Source organism: Zingiber officinale, chromosome 7A, assembly GCF_018446385.1.
Source record: "Zingiber officinale cultivar Zhangliang chromosome 7A, Zo_v1.1, whole genome shotgun sequence".
Taxonomy (NCBI): domain Eukaryota; kingdom Viridiplantae; phylum Streptophyta; class Magnoliopsida; order Zingiberales; family Zingiberaceae; genus Zingiber; species Zingiber officinale.
The window spans coordinates 122,144,906-122,160,842 of NC_055998.1; the positions used below are offsets into that span (position 1 = coordinate 122,144,906).

Here is a 15,937-nt window from a genome sequence, read left to right on the forward strand (position 1 = left end):
ACGCTGTCCTTTGTAATATAGCGAATCAACAAGGCTCACTCCCTTCAGTTGAGGTCAAAGTCTGAGGAATTGACCTGGCATCATGCACCACGCCACCAGCTCTCTTACAAAAGCTCTGTGTTTTTTTGACCTTTTTATTTACTTCTCGGTCTCTAATCGGTTTCAGCAATGTCGCCGGCGGCGATCCACCGCCGTCTTCCACCTGCGGCGCTCTTGCTGTTGCTTCTCTTCGATGGCTCCGCCGCCCAGTCCTCTTCCAACACTCCCAACAACGGCAACTTGTACGGTGACTACAACCTCCCCGTCAACCCCGTCATCGTCGCCCTCGTCATCGCCTTTATCTGCGGCTTCTTCTTCCTGGGCTTCTTCTCTGTCTACCTCCGTCGCTGCGGAGGTCGATCCTCCGGGCAGCTCTCCTCCTCTGCAGCCGCCGCCGCCGCTGCCCCTGGGGAACGCGCATCTCGTCTCGGGCTTGACCCGGCCGTGCTTGACTCTTTCCCCACGATGTCCTACTCGGAGGCGAAGGCTCACCGACAGGGGAAGGGCGGCGCGCTCGAGTGCGCCGTCTGCCTCTCCGAGTTCGCGAGCGACGACACGCTCCGCCTCCTCAACCCCTGTTTCCACGTCTTCCACGTCGATTGCATCGACACCTGGCTCGATACCCACGTCACCTGTCCGGTTTGCCGGGCAAACCTGGCAGCGCCGGAGATCTACGCCGGCGAGGCTCCACCGGTCAGGCCGGTGGGGGAGGGGGAGCTGGACTTGGAGGCCGGTCAATGCCATCCTATCGAGTACCGGAGATGGCACTCGACGGGCCACGAGGGGGAGGAAGTCGACCGACACCGATTGCATCTGCCGGAGCAGGTGAGAAGGGAGATCTTCTCGGCGGCAGCAGTGGAGCTCCGGCGGGCGTCGAGTGTGGCAGAGATGCGACCTCCGCTGAACAGAGAAGGGAGCGAAAGGAGGGGAGGAGGGCGGAGCGGGCGGTGGGGATTCCTACTGCGGTCGTTCTCGGGTCGGCGTAGGCCGGACGCGACGCCGGCGGAGTGGTCCGGCAAACGGGTCTCCCCTTCACCGGAAGGTTCATTCGATCTCGGAGCCGGAGGGAAGAAATCCGAATCCGCCAGTGCAAAAGTTGAAACAGAGTCCAAATCCACGAAGGAGGCAGAAGCGGAGGCGGAGCCATCGTCCGTCCAGTCCACGGCAACAGATCGGGTTTGAAAAATCATGTGTCGTAACTCCCCATTTCGATTTTTTTTAAAAAAAAAATCGGCCGAATGTCGTGAAAATAGAAAGTGTTTGCCTTTTGATTTTGACATAAAATATTTATATTATTTGGGTTGAAAAACTATTTACAAGGCGAATGTTCAATCATTATCATCTCTTTATGAATGTTTCTACAATCTTAATAATATTTATCAATTAGATCCGCATACGCATTAGGCTTTGAAATTGTCAAACATTAATGGTTTGAGGAGTTGGGTCAACTAATCAAGAAGAAGACTAGCAATGGAAGCGATTATGAAACGAATCTTCATATAAAATAATATAAAATTCAGTTTAGTCGTTGAATTTAAAAATTATTTTTCATATTTATTTAGAGGTGATAATTGTAAGAAGAGAAGTCTACGTATAAAAATATTGTTAGATTCTCTTGACAGAGTTTTTTCTATTTGTCCAGTAGAGGTTTGCTGTGATTATAATAAAAAAAAGGTTATTCGGTAAACTTGACATCCAAATTTTGTATTACGAAATACGACTAATTTAAACAATGAGAAAGTTTTAGTTTTCTCCCTACTTTAATTAACTTTTCAGAAACGCCCTCTGCTTTTGTTATTTTTCACTTAATAGGGCCCAGAGGAAAAACAACTACCTCTAACACTGCCAATCCCCTTCTCCTTTGTATAGACCATAGATTGGACGTACCCCATGTCTCCTCAGAACGGTGCGATGATTAAAATATGGGATGTTGTCATATGAAATTTTAGGGTCGAAACTCGACGTGACCGATCATAACCTCCCCCATGTCTTGATCATTTGCACTAATGGCTAGTAATCACCCGTGATTTACCTCCTCCGTGTTGACCTAGGGACAAGTTGGCGGGAGCGCTGGGGGCGAGCGAATCGCCTTTTTTGCCACATAGATTGGACGTACCCAAACTAATAGGAATAAAATCCATCTGATTCGATCGCCATTTATATTTTTATCGTCCGTTCGATTAAAAGTACCCCGTTAGCTTTTGTAAGTAAATGTAAAAACTTATTGTGAATAAAATTTTAAAACCCTTGTGACCACTTAACCTCTTTTTAATGGGTGGATGAAGTACTCAATTTTTTTTTTTAATTTTTTTAGTCATTTAACAATCGACTATAAATTGATAGTATAATTTATCTTGGTTCATATAATCTAAGGATAGACGATAAAAAATACTTAAAATGAATATAATCATCTTTTTTTATATGAAGTATTCAAAGACATTCAAAAATTTGAACAAAATTGTAAGATTTCAAGATCCCTCATTTAATCTATCAAATATCCATAGTTCAATTCCTAATTATTTTATATTATAAGATAATTTTCTCTAATGAGATGATAAATCTGAGAAGATGGACTGTTAGACTGTTAAGTCATTTACTGTGCATACTTTTAGATTTATTTTGATGTCTGATAAATTTTTTTCAAAGAATCAATCCAAACATCGGCTAAACCTCTTATTAATTTACTACTTACGTAGGCTTTTTAAAAATCACGCTAATATAAAATTTATATGAAAATCATTATTATAAAAATATACTATCCAAACACAAAAATTTCAAAATGTGAAACAGACAAACCAAGACTATAAATCATGTTAAAATTTTCATTTAAACTAGTTAATTCTCAAAACCTATAATTTATTGTTCTGCTACAGCGCACACTGTTTTTAATATTCATACATAAGTTTAACTCTTTATTCTTTAAAAACTCTCTAAATCTGTCTAGTTAATTAGAACAAATTAACGTTTGGCAATGATTATTTATATCCACTTTTTTTTTTATAAACATATTCTGTTTTTACCCTGATAATTGATAGAAAATTTTTATGGGATCAAATCGGTCACCATAGGAATACTCAATGAAACTAACTAAGATATATTATTTTTTATAAAGATATTCTTCTTCTTTCCAACTATGCACTTTTCGATGTGTATTTACATTTATCTCACTCTATATCCGTGGGACCGACTCTAAGAGACCGCTAATGTAGTGGTTCCATATTTTTTTTTTAAACATATTCTTCCCTCTGCTAGGATGTATTTATAGGAATTTTTCCTCTAGGGGGGATAAGCCAAAGCTGCTGGGCTTCTGGGTTGGCCGCCACGTGCACTTCTCGATTTATCCTAGTGGCCGGTGGAAAACTTTCTTGGGGCTAGATCGGTCACCCAAGGATAATCAATGAGACTAACTGAGATTATTATTTTTTCATAAACATATTCTTTTTTGCCCCTAGACTATGGTGGAACAGTAGGATATTCAGGTTGTTACCTAGGTACTCACGATTTGATCCTCAACTATGACACATTTATAGAAAATTTTCCTCTAAATGAGACGCACAACCAAAGAATGTTGGGCTTCTTGGTCGCTCGCCGCGAGCACTTCCCGATTTACCTTGGTGGCCGGTGGGAAAATTCTGTGGGGTCGGGTCGGTGATCCTAGGGCTAGTCAATGAGACTAACTAGGTTTATCATTTTTTTATAAATATATTCTTCGTTGTATTGCTGCTTTTTCCCCGGGGCTATGGTACCGTGGTAGAATATTCAGATTGTCACTCAAACACCCGTGATTCAATCCCAAACTATAGTATATTTGTAAAAAAAAAATTCTCCAAATGAGGTGTGCAACTAAAGGATACTGGGCTTTTGAGCCGCCCGCCGTGCACGCTTCCTGATTTACCTAGTGCCCAATGAAAACTTCCATAGTTAATGAGGCTAACTGATTTATCATTTTTTATAAACATATTTTCTACGTTGGTCACTGCACTAATGGCTAGTAGTCATCCGTGATTTACCTCCTTTGTGTTGCCAAAGAACGAATTGACAGAAAAGCTGGGACGAACAGATCACTTTTGCCATATTATAGACATAACTGAGTTGATAAGTGGATGAGAATTTGTCACTTGAGTTCGAGAGGATGAACTTCGGGATTGACGGGATATAAACCCTTGCATCCCATATAGCTAACCTCTTCTCTCAATCTACTTGTCTTCTTATTTATCATGATTTATCTCTTTCTTATGAGTCTATCTTCTCAGTCATCATAATTTATCTCTTTTATTTATCATGATTTATCTTTTTCTTATAAGTCTATCATAATTCAGTCATCATAATTTATCTCTTCTATATTGATCCGTTGAATTACAGACTCTAGGATAAACATTTTTACCTTTTATAACTTATAAACAGATTCCCCAAAATAACCTATTACCATAATTGTAGGCCTTTCCCCTAATCCTATCCTCTAAATCTAATTCCATCCTAAATACCATTCTCCCATATTTACCTATTACTATAATTATCCACACCCATTATTGCATTCCATGCATTTAAAAAGCTCATTGGCCACATCCCCCATTCCCAATTAATTCATTAATCAAATCTTGTGTTCTAATTAACTACTCCTAGTTGGTGCTCCAATCAAAATAAGTCTCTGGATAAGAATACTTACCTCAGATTCACCGTAGATGTCTTTACTGTCAGCATCTCGACCGTCCATTTTGCATTAATCCCCATGGAATCCGAGCGATCGACGAACCTGATACTCCTCTGTCTCCGATTTAGAAGCAGGGTTGTTGCTCTCGTGGGTGGTAATCACACCGCCGCCCGCTTTTCTAGCCGCTAGGCTTCATTCCCCCCCCCCCCTCTCTCTCTCTCTCTCTCTCTATTCTGACAATTGCATCCGGTAACTCTCGGTACGCTTCGTCGCCCACCGCTCCAGAACCACCGGCGAAGAGAAAAATGTCTGCGATCAAGAAGGTGAGTGGCGTCCGACGCATCGGCGGTGCCGTTCATCTCGGATCTGACTACCTCGTGATCCCCCTGCCGACCCCCCACCTCGTCCGGCTCGTCGCACGGTCGGTTCTCCTCATCGCGGCCGTCTTCTCCTTCACCTGGATCCGCACCGCCTTCCTTCGCTACGGCGACGAAGACCGCACCTTCGATGCCGGCGCTAGCTTCCCCCCGAACTTCATAGACCTTCTGGGACGTCGCGGCCTGCTTCGATCAGAGGACAATGATTTCTTCCTCCGCGATGCGATTGCAAAAGCGGCGACCTCTGCCTTGGTGTTTCCCGCCGCGGCCGAAGATTTCGAGCGCGCCGACCTTGCGACCTCCGCCTCTATGGTGGCTACGCAAAAGAACTCCGATGTCAATTTAGGGCGAAGGCTGCGGCGGCTTTTGGCCGTTCCGGTGGCGAAGAAGGAGGCGCTGAGCAAGCTGGAAGAAGTTTTGTTGGAGCCTCCGGGCCCGGGGCGACGGGGATGGAAGAGAAAGGCGAGGTACCTGCCGGATCTCACCGGCGACTCGCTGGACGAGTACCCTCGGCGGGTGTTCGTGGAAGTGGTCCCAACCGGCGGGGCCGGCAGCGGCGCGGCGTGGTTCGAACGTAACTACCCGATGAAGGGGCGCGCCTTCGAGGTCATCCGCGTAGAGGTGGACGAGGAGGAGGAGGTGCCGGCGGAAATGGAGTCGGAGGGAGGAAGGCCGTCGCTGGCGGAGTGGCTGGAAGGGAACGTCAAGGAGGAAGAGTACGTGGTGGTGAAGGCGGAGGCGGCGTCTGTGGAGGAGGTGGTGGCGGAAGGGGTGATCGGGCTGGTGGACGAGCTGTTTTTGGAATGCGACCACCAGATGGGGGAGGGCGAGGAGAACGAGTGGAGAAAAGGTCGCCGGCGAGCATACTGGGAGTGCCTGGCGCTCTACGGCAAGCTGAGGGACGCCGGCGTGGCGGTTCACCAGTGGTGGAGTTTCTAAATCTAGAAAAAAAAAAAAGGAAAAGAAAGATGAAAGGCAGGAAAAGGTGGAGCTTGATATTACGATTTATTATTTATTTATCCATTTTATTAAATTAATTAAAGAGGTTGCCATTTGGCGTTTTGAGGTATTTATTTCAAGTTAATTTTTATTTGTTTGTACATTCTTTATAATTGAGTAGATTTATACATTAATAATTAGTATTAGCTAAAAAACACATAGTTAAATCTTAAATAAAGTCCAGCTCACTTTGGCTTGCATCGGAAATTAACTCGATCGCATCCATTCCCTTGCACGTTACACCTCATTCCATTTGTAGAAAAGAACAAACAACACAGACGACGAGCAGAAGAACCGGAGACAGGAAGACAAGCAACGCGTGACGCTACAATTAAGCAAAGGAAAGACGACAAGCAACTGGTTGCAGAGATCCCTAAACTACCGAATTTTAAAGAGCACCGATTATAGTTAATCAGTTGCAGAGCTCCCGCGCGAAGCCCACCCGGTTGTTGGCCGCGTCCACCACCACCCTCAGATTCTGCTGCTGCAAGCTGGCGATCACGTTCACCACCGCGTTCACGTTCGCCGGCGCTGCCGCCATGGCCAGGCACGCCAGCGGGGTCGCGCTGCTGTGGACCAGAGTGTTCTCCACGGGCAGCGCCAGGTCGAGGCCCTCCAGCCGCAGCGTCACCGACGGCGGCGTCGCCACCTCGTTCGTGCTGAAGCAGGTGTCGAACGCCCCCAGCGAGGTGTAGCCGCTGGAGGCGTTCGCCTGCCGCCGGAACTCGTCGCGGATCGCCGCGTACGCCGGGGCCACGAACCGCGAGATCACCGTCCCCGTGTCGACCACGGTCCCGGAGCCGGTGGCTGGGTCGAACGCGAACGAGTCGGGCGGCACGGCCACCTGGACGCGGCCCACCGTGACTCCGACCAGGTTCACGTAGTACAGGGACGGCCGGTGCGGGTTCTTGAGAAGGGGAGTGAACCGGGCTTTCTTGGGCTGGCCCAGTGGGCCGAGCCGGAGCGAACCGGAGAAGTAGTAGGACTTAAAGCTGGGCAAGCAGTAGGAGAACACGCCCTGGTAAAGGTCACCGGACTGGGAAAGGAGCGACGTAGGGCCGCGACCTAACCCTAAAAGTCCCTGCTTTGGGAGATTGGCGGCGTTGCCGTCGATGGCGTTGACGCATCCGAAGACGTAACTAGGGAGGACGTCGGAGGCGAGATAGAGCGAGTCCTGGACGACGACGGCGGAGAAGGAAGCGTCGCCGCCGTATGTCTGGGTGAAGGCGCAGGGGCCGGCGGGACCGGCGACAGCGGCGCAAGCCTGGCCCTTGAATTGGGGGCACCAGGAGGAGGAGCAGGGCAGCGAGGCGTAGGTGGAGGAGTTGGCCGGGAGGAATTGGGAAGCGGCGGCGGGGCAGGAGGCGCAGGGGGAGCAGGGGGCCCAGGTGGCGTCGGCGCTGGTGTCGAGGGCGAGGAGGATCTGCTGCGGCGGGAAGCCGAGCTTGGTGCGGAGGACGTAGGAGGAGGACTGGAGGACCTGTTGGCCGGAGGCGAGGGGGACGGAGGTAGGCTTGGAGGAGAGGAAGGTTAGGCGGGAGGCGTCGGCAGCGCCGGCGAGTGCGAGGGCGGATTCGAGCGGGGAGCGCGAGTGGCGGTCGGCGGAGTGGAAAAGGCGGAGTTCGGTGGCGGCGGAAAGGTGGAGGAGGAAGAGGAGAGGGAGGAAGGCGTGGGGAATGGCCATGGCGAGTGAGTGAGCTCGCTAGCGATGACACACTGTCACTGTGCGATAAGGTGATGAAATAGCTTCTTTTATAGGCATGCAGAGCTCTGAGTATATTAGATGATCTGGCTTAATTTTGCATTAACTTGGTGATCTCAAATCTGGATTCCACATTATAAATCTCCTTCAGATTGTCTTTATTAGATCACAATAGCACATTCCTTCCTAACCATCTCATTATTCTCTAAGAATTTACAACTGCAAAAGGAATAAAGCTTGCACTGAATATTTTGGAAGCTCTCTGTTTCGAAATATGGAGAGGAAGATCGGCAGGGAGAAGACAAAGAAGTCACGTTGGGGCTACAGACAGGGAGTCACGGGGCTCCTGCAAACATTGCTGCAGGAGGTGGCTGGCTCTGAAACCAATCGGTTCTGTGCACAGGGATTGGATGCTTCTTCTACTTCAGTTTTACGGCATCTCTAGAAAAAAAAAATTGAAAAAAAAAAGCTCGAATCAAAGGCGGGAGCAATATTAAATTCCAAAGTTGCTTGTTTTTCTTTTCTAAATTAAGAATATGGGTGGAGTTAAAATAAATAAATATATATATATATATATAATGAAATAATAATAAATAAAGATGAATGATTTAACAACTTAGGATACATAAAAAAAAGATTTAGGAGAGTTTTTTTTATAATGAAGGGAATAATAAGTTTTAATATCTTTAATGTGGTATTGATGTTTCACATTGGGGATAAAAAAAAATAATTTAAAGTTCTAACCATTGAAGTGCCTTGAGAGTTCTAAATGATTTTTTTAATCCTTAATATGCATAAAAAACACAACTTATATATTTTATAAAATCATACTGTCTTTATTTATTTTTTATTAGTAAATGATCCTCAAAGTTACTAATTTTGAGAGAGAAAAGATCTAAAAATTTTTTAAAAATATTTCCTTAAATGTTAGAGTAAAATGATTAATCAGGATAAATTTGGAAGTATAAGTCTTATTTAGAGAAAAAATCACACCGTAAGTGTTTGAAAAATAACTGAGTATTCTTACCGTTATATCATAGCTCCAGGGGTTTAAATATTAGAGTAAAAGTTTTTTATTGATATGATGTAGTGATAAAATATTTAGAAAAATAAATGAAAAAATTAGGTCTATCTTTACTATTAATGAGGAGAAGCCTAAACATCTAGATTCATTGGCAAGTTATCATTGTTATTTCTTAGTTTTAACAATGAGAGCTTTCAAGACAAGTCAAAGTTTAAATTGTCATCTCAATAACTAATTTAAGTTAATAACTATACATATTCCGAACACAACCATACTTTTCAATCCATTGACTCTAAATCATACTTCGATTCATTCATCGATTGCATATGTCATCGCTCGGTCATAAAATGATAAAATTAAACCTCATTCGACTCCCATTAGCTACTTGAATTTCATCACAACATCATATCAACGTATAATATAACAACAAAAAAATCAAACCAAATCTCCAAAGAGCTCAAAGTGAGTCTTAAAAATTGCATCATCTTAAACAAACAGTCGATTTAGGTGTATGTGAAACATGATGTTTCATGCGCTTCGATTATTCAAAATATGTGACTCGTATCCTCATAAAACTCTTTTTTTTTATTTGCAACTTGATATTTTTTAATAAATATTTTGGTGCCTTAAAAGAAAATTGTGTCCCTTCCTTTTGATAAACAAATGAGATTAGGGTGGCTAATAATTGAATAAAAAACAAAAATAATTATTAGTTTGCACGGATTCTTATTCTAGGTTTGGTAGATGGAATAGAAGTATTAGAGTGGTTATTGTTTAATTTATTATGTCTGGTTTTTTTCCCGGCAAAATTTTTAAAAGAGACTAAATTTTTTATATTTTTCATATATATATTTATTTGTTTATATCTTCTAAAGTAATTTGGACTTTTTTTTTTATAGAGTTTAGTATTTTTTAACTTAATTGTATAAGATCTTATACTATGTATTTCTAAGTATTAATTTTATATTAAATAATATGGTTAGTTTTTTTTTTCCTTCTCTTAATTTCTATATGGTATCAGAGTGATTCTCCTTCTCTAACCTAATTTTTTCTACCGCCCCTTTTATTATTTCATATTATCGTTGTTGTTTCTTACTATTGCTATTGATTTCAGCATCGACATCTATTTTCTATCCTACTGTTGTTGATTTTGGCGTCGACATTTATTTACTGTCGATTTCAACGTCGACGTCCTGTCCTACCAATTTCAGTTCCGACGTTATTTTCTATCGATTTCGGTGCTGACGTTATTTTCTGCCAATTTAGGCACCGACGCTATTTTCTCCCGATTTTGGCACTGACGTCCTGTGCTGCCAATTTTGGCACCGACGCTCTTTTCTGTCGATTTCGAAGCCGAAGCCCTATTGTGTCGATTTTGACACCGACGTCCTTTTCTACTGATTTTGACACCGACGTCCTGTGTTACTGATTTCTACATTTGACATCCTTTTCTGTCTCAGATTCTTTGTGTGACCACGGGTCGTCCTGACATCAATTTTTGTGGATTATACAAATGTGTATCCTTACAGTTTGGTTATTCTGAGAATTATTCATTCTGTCATCATGCCTGGTTGATCCGGCGGTTAGAACAGGGGACCCTCATTCTGAGGGGTCAATGCCACGCGGGAGTCAAAAGGCCAGGTGGCATCTCCCGGCCGGTCGACCGGTGAATAGCCGATGGCAAAAGTCGCCCCGACAGAAGTCGGGGTTCCGACGCTCAATTGAACAGTTGCAAAGAGCCGAGCGGAAGGCCTAAGAGAAGGTGACATACTGCTAAACAGTCCCTACATTGCAACCTACCGAAAATATCCCCAGCATATCGATGCCAACGGCAGGCCGGACGTGATGTGAGTGCCGTCCGGCCGGCGCGTAAGATGAGGGCTGGCCGGACGGACTCCCCGTCCAACCGGCCTGCCGGACGCCCCGGCCTGTGGTCGGTAGAGAAGGACAAGAACATCTTATGACAGCTGTCAAGTCCTATGGCTAGGCCATACCCAAGTCTGACACGAGGTGTTCTGCAAGTCTGACAACGAGGTGTTCTGTTGTCCCATCGAAGACGTGCTTGGACTATAGCAGTATGACGTCAGGTAAGATTTCTGACAGACACATACCGAGGTATGGGTTACGGACACGTATGTGTCTCGGTGGACGTGCAGGAGCTATTTCACCGCTCTATATAAAAAGCCTCATACTTCGCCGGAGGTACGCGTAAAATACCTTTGGAGCCACTTTTTTCACTACTTGCTTGCCTGACTTGAGCGTCGGAGGGTCGCCGCCGGGAACCCCTTCCCGGCCCGACTTCTGTGCAGGTTCGCCGGAGGTTCGTACCACTAGCCGGAGACTTACATCAGCGACTCGGAGAGCGCCACGTGCCCAGCGTCCGTTGATTCAGCTTTCGGACAGGATCAATTTGGCGCCGTCTGTGGGAACGCTCCTGCATCCGATCGGAATTGATGGATGAAGCTGGACGACCACACATGGTGATGCTCTCCGTGGAGAAACTCGACGCTCTGATAGAGGCAAGAGTAGGTAGGCTCGTGGAGCAACAGGAGCAGAAGGCTCAAGTAAAAGGATAATGCAGCAGGCCACCTCCACCTCTGGAGGGGCCAAGCGGCCATGGAGGACCGACCGGGAAGTTTCGCCATCCTCCTGGCCTTGATAAATTTCGACGAGTACATTGTATCCACCTCACTCCACGGGTATTCGGGAGTTGAGAAATTGAGTCAGATCTTATGTTGATCGGCAGGTTAGTCTTTCAGATATAGTTTCTTTCGGGCATAGAATTAATCGTAATTTTCCGAAAGAAGGCCCGTGCCGATCGGCTGGGCGTATATCATCGGAGCCAAGCGCTCGATGCCGAAGGCCCCGAGCCATTCGGTCGGAGGTATAATATCCGAGCCAAGCGCTCGATGCCGACCGAAAGCCCCGAGTCGTTCGGCTGGAGGTATAATATTCGAGCCAAACGCTTGAAGAGGAAGACCCCGAGCCGTTCGGCCGGGAGTATGTTATCCGAGCCAAGCGCTCGACGAAGAAGACCCCGAGCCGTTCGGCCGAGAGTACGTTATCCGAGCTGGGTGAAAGGTGCGCTAAATGTAAATTTATATACATTTCGGCCGCCTATGTCCTTGTAATGCAGGAAGCAAAATTATAAAGATGGCAAATATCTTCGCCGATCGGCTGTGTTAAAAGTAGCCTTAAAGGGCGTCTATAAACGACGTCTATAAATATCGAGACACGAGCCGACGTCTATAAATGTCCGAGCGGAAGACCGTCGAGCTCCGACGTTAAATATCGAGAGACGAGCCGGCGTCTATAAACCCTCCGAGCGGAAGACCGTCGAGCTCCGACGTTAAATATCGAGAGACGAGCCGGCGTCTATAAACGTCCGAGCGGAAGACCGTCGAGCTCCGACGTTAAATATTGAGAGACGAGCCGGCGTCTATAAACCCTCCGAGCGGAAGACCGTCGAGCTCCGACGTTAAATATCGAGAGACGAGCCGGCGTCTATAAACGTCCGAGCGGAACACCGTCGAGCTCCGACGTTAAATATCGAGAGACGAGCCGGCGTCTATAAACCCTCCGAGTGGAAGACCGTCGAGCTCCGACGTTAAATATTGAGAGACGAGTCGGCGTCTATAAACCCTCCGAGCGGAAGACCGTCGAGCTCCGACGTTAAATATCGAGAGACGAGCCGACGTCTATAAACGTCCGAGCGGAAGACCGTCGAGCTCCGACGTTAAAAATAGAGAGACGAGTCGACGTCTATAAAACCTCCGAGCGGATAGCCATCCACGTGATACATTCTGGCGGTAAGAGCCGACCGACGACAGAGCCTGTTCTTTAAGGCCAACATACGGCCGAGCGGCTCGCTTAGCAAAAATATATGGAAAACCCCTTTGAGGTGAGGTGCAAAGCAAAAGATGGTTAATAAGAATTAAAGATGTGAGCACGTGAACGAGTGGCGTTCGCGCGCCGAGCGGCTACGCAGTCGAATGGCGAAAGACATTTTTTGAAGACAATCGGCTTGAGTCCATGTTAGAGTATGAAGCCGAGCGGAGGAGTTTTAAAGAACACTTTAAACATGACGAAAGAAAAAATTTCTTGCCAAAACAAAAGTTGCAGGAACGGAAAGATAATCTATGTACGCCAAACGCTGGGCAAACAAAAGAAGTTACAGCAAAAATAAGTTTTGCCGAACGGCGAGGATACAAAAAAGTTGTTAAAAAACACTCCTCACGCGTCAAAATCAAAAAGAGCATCAGGAATGGCGCCCATCACGATAGCCAGATCCTCTGGGGGGATGGTCAGCTCGGCGGGAAGGTAACCTTTAACCTTCAAGTAATCCACCGCCGCCTTGATCGCCTCTTCGAAAGTGAGGGAAATCTTGTCGGTGAATTTCTCTCCGAAATCATCCGAGCGGACAAATGCCTTCCTCACTTCGTCAGAGCGGGCCGACTCCCCATCCTGATACCCTTGGAGCGCGGCTCGGGAAGCATCGTTGGCGGCATGGAGATCCTTCAAGTCTCCTTCAAATTTGAGCAGATCGGCCGAGCGGCCCTCCTTCTCGGTGGCCAGGAGGGCATCCAGCTCCTTGACGCGTTGCTCTAGCCCTTTGATCTCCACCTTCATTAGATCCATGTCATCAATGGCCTTGCGCTTCCGAGAGGTCGCCGTCTTGATCTCTTTATCCCGTTGTTTGACCGCAGCTTCAAGCCGAGCGACCTCGCTCGCTAGATCGGAAGCTCGTTTCCGTTCGGTTTCCAAAAGCTTTTTGCTTTTCTCCAGAGCAGCAGTGGATTGCCCTTGGTTTGCCTCCAAAAGTTTGAGTTTTTTCATTTCGTCCTCCAGCTCAGCCAGTTGATTACTGACTACGATTTGTTCTACCCAACTCTGCGAACAAAGACAGTTAAGTTAAAAGCTAAAGTAAAAAGTAGCAGTAAAGCAAAAAGACATACCCCGGTTGCCTGCTGCAGGTTACTGTCCCCTAGCTGACTGGGGGACATGAGCGCGACGCGTATGCGCGCGTCCTCCCAAACTTTGGCGAGCGGGCCGGTGAGGGTTATTTGTTGTTCAGGGACTGCGGGCCGATCGGCGGCCGATAAATACTCCGAAGGAAAGCGGAGAACTGTTTTGATCACCCTCGGGCCGCTCGGATCCTCCTGAGACGCGGCGGCCTGGCCAGAAGGCTCACCGGTCAGGGCAGGACGCTCGCCTAGTCGCTTGAGGCGACGCAGAGGCCGGGAGGCGGAAGGCTGCGTCTCGGAAACAGTCGGGGGTAGCCCAACCTGCGTCAGAGTGTGCTCTGAAGAGACTGCCTTAGAGACCGCGTGAGCTGCATCACTCCGCTCGGAAGGCTGCCCATCTGATGAGATCGGTTGAGGAGCTTGCTCTAGACGCCGGCGCTTTCGAGTCACCAAAGGTGCCTCGTCGGCCGATCGGCTTTCCTCCTCGGCCTGGGTAGATGTTGTGATATTGGCCGCGGCCTCGTCGGTGGAGACGCGGGCAGCCGAAGCCTCGGGAGCAACTTGAGTTCCCTCGCTCCCTTCAGTTGTAGGGATGGTCAGAACCAAACCCCGTTCGGCTACCTCTTTGTCCTTCACCGCCTCAATATTGGCGGCTTTCAGCTTGAGCTTTTCGGTTGCCTTAGCATGCCACATAACTTCAGCTGCAGAAACAAAGAATAAATCAGTTAGAACAAAAGAAAAAGGGGAATAAGATCCGCTTACTCATGCTACAAGGCAGATCGGCTTGGATGGGAGACAAGCCAAATATGTACATTACTCCAGGAAGGAGCAACTTGTCGATATCGTAACGTTGGCCGACCAGCTGGTTGGCCGCATGAAGATACGCCGGATGGCTCTTGAATTTGCCAAGACCCGGTTGATTCGGCACCGCCGTCTGCCACTTCGTTCGGAAGGCCGGCCGTTCGGGGAGACGCATAAAAAAGAAATGCTCCTTCCAATGCTTATTGGAGCTCGGCATGTTGGTAAATAGGACGAAACCCGACCTAGATTGAAATATGTGTTGGTGCAGTTAGCACTAACGGTGTAACTCAGGTTTTGATGAATGACAAATCAGGTTAAGTTAGGTTCGTTGTTATCTAACACTCTGATCGAGTGTGCAGGATAAGTCCAGCTAGGTCGACAGGCTGACCGGATAGTTGGCGAGAAGTCCAAGCGGGTCGATAGGCTGACCGGACGCTTGGCGAGAAGTCCAGCTAGGTCGACGGGATGACTAGAGAAGTCCGCCGGTCGACGGCCGACCGGACGCTGGCGAGAAGTCCGATGGGTCGACGGGCTGACCGGACGTCTGGCAAGTAAGTAAGGTAAGTCACCGGAGGGAGTGTGAGGACGCTGCTCCCGGAAGGGACATTAGGCCGATCGCTTAGATCCATTTCGGATGTCTAAGTCGAGATCGTGACTAGATTCGGTCTCGGAAAGACGGAATCTAAGTCATACTCTTTTATCCATCTGCTGAACTTTAACATGCTAACAATTTGTTTTTTCTATATTGTGCCTCGGACTAACTTTGTTTTGCAGGAAAAGGAGTTTTTCGAAACAGAAGGTCCGGCGCCCGGAGGATCCGCGCCGGAAGGCGAATTCTATCCACCAAGTCGTCGCCATATGGAGCATCTTGGTTTGACGACTCGTCACATTCCGTGCGCCGGAAGGAATCCAGCGCCGAACAAGATATAAAAGAAGCCCCGCGGGAGCTTCGAATCAATCAATCAAGCTGAGAACTCTTCTACTGCTGGTCTTGCTGCTCGACGTTCAGTGCGACGCCAACAAAGCTCCGACACTACGCTCCGTTCTTTTCCCTTTTTGTCGGTATTTGTTTTCAGTTTTCATTAGCATTCCCTGTACGGTTCTTTTGTAATCATCATTTCGAATTGCTAGTGATTGCCCAACGAAAGTGGTCAAGGACCACGGGCCTTCGAGTAGGAGTCGTCACAGGCTCCGAACGAAGTAAAACCATTGTGCCTATTTTACTTTTCCGCTGCGTTTATACTCGATATTTTCGAATCGATATTCACCCCCCCCTCTATCGAATCTAACGGTCTTACAAGTGGTATCAGAGCAGGTACCGCTCTGATTTGGTGCAACCACCAATCAGACAGGGGGTGAATTTTTTTTCTTTCAATTAAT

The 15,937-nt window shown here is 46.9% G+C and overlaps 2 protein-coding genes across 2 annotated transcripts; one reads left to right on the forward strand and one right to left on the reverse strand.

The window, feature by feature from the left end:
* The first annotated feature begins 168 nt into the window (after positions 1-168).
* LOC121999677 (E3 ubiquitin-protein ligase ATL6-like) lies at positions 169-1,221 on the forward strand. Its single transcript, XM_042554326.1, has one exon. It carries the CDS (start codon positions 169-171, stop codon positions 1,219-1,221), a length of 1,053 nt encoding a protein of 350 aa, XP_042410260.1.
* A 5,148-nt stretch (positions 1,222-6,369) lies between these two features.
* LOC122002288 (aspartyl protease 25-like) lies at positions 6,370-7,970 on the reverse strand. Its single transcript, XM_042557408.1, has one exon. The coding sequence runs from the start codon at positions 7,748-7,750 to the stop codon at positions 6,479-6,481; it is 1,272 nt and encodes a 423-aa protein (XP_042413342.1). The 5' UTR covers positions 7,751-7,970; the 3' UTR covers positions 6,370-6,478.
* Positions 7,971-15,937: the final 7,967 nt, after the last annotated feature.

What these genes read in the sequence shown, in the direction of transcription:
- LOC121999677 (XM_042554326.1), top strand. Translation starts at nt 169, where the DNA reads ATGTCGCCGGCGGCGATCCACCGCCGTCTTCCACCTGCGGCGCTCTTG.
- LOC122002288 (XM_042557408.1), bottom strand. Translation starts at nt 7,750, where the DNA reads ATGGCCATTCCCCACGCCTTCCTCCCTCTCCTCTTCCTCCTCCACCTT.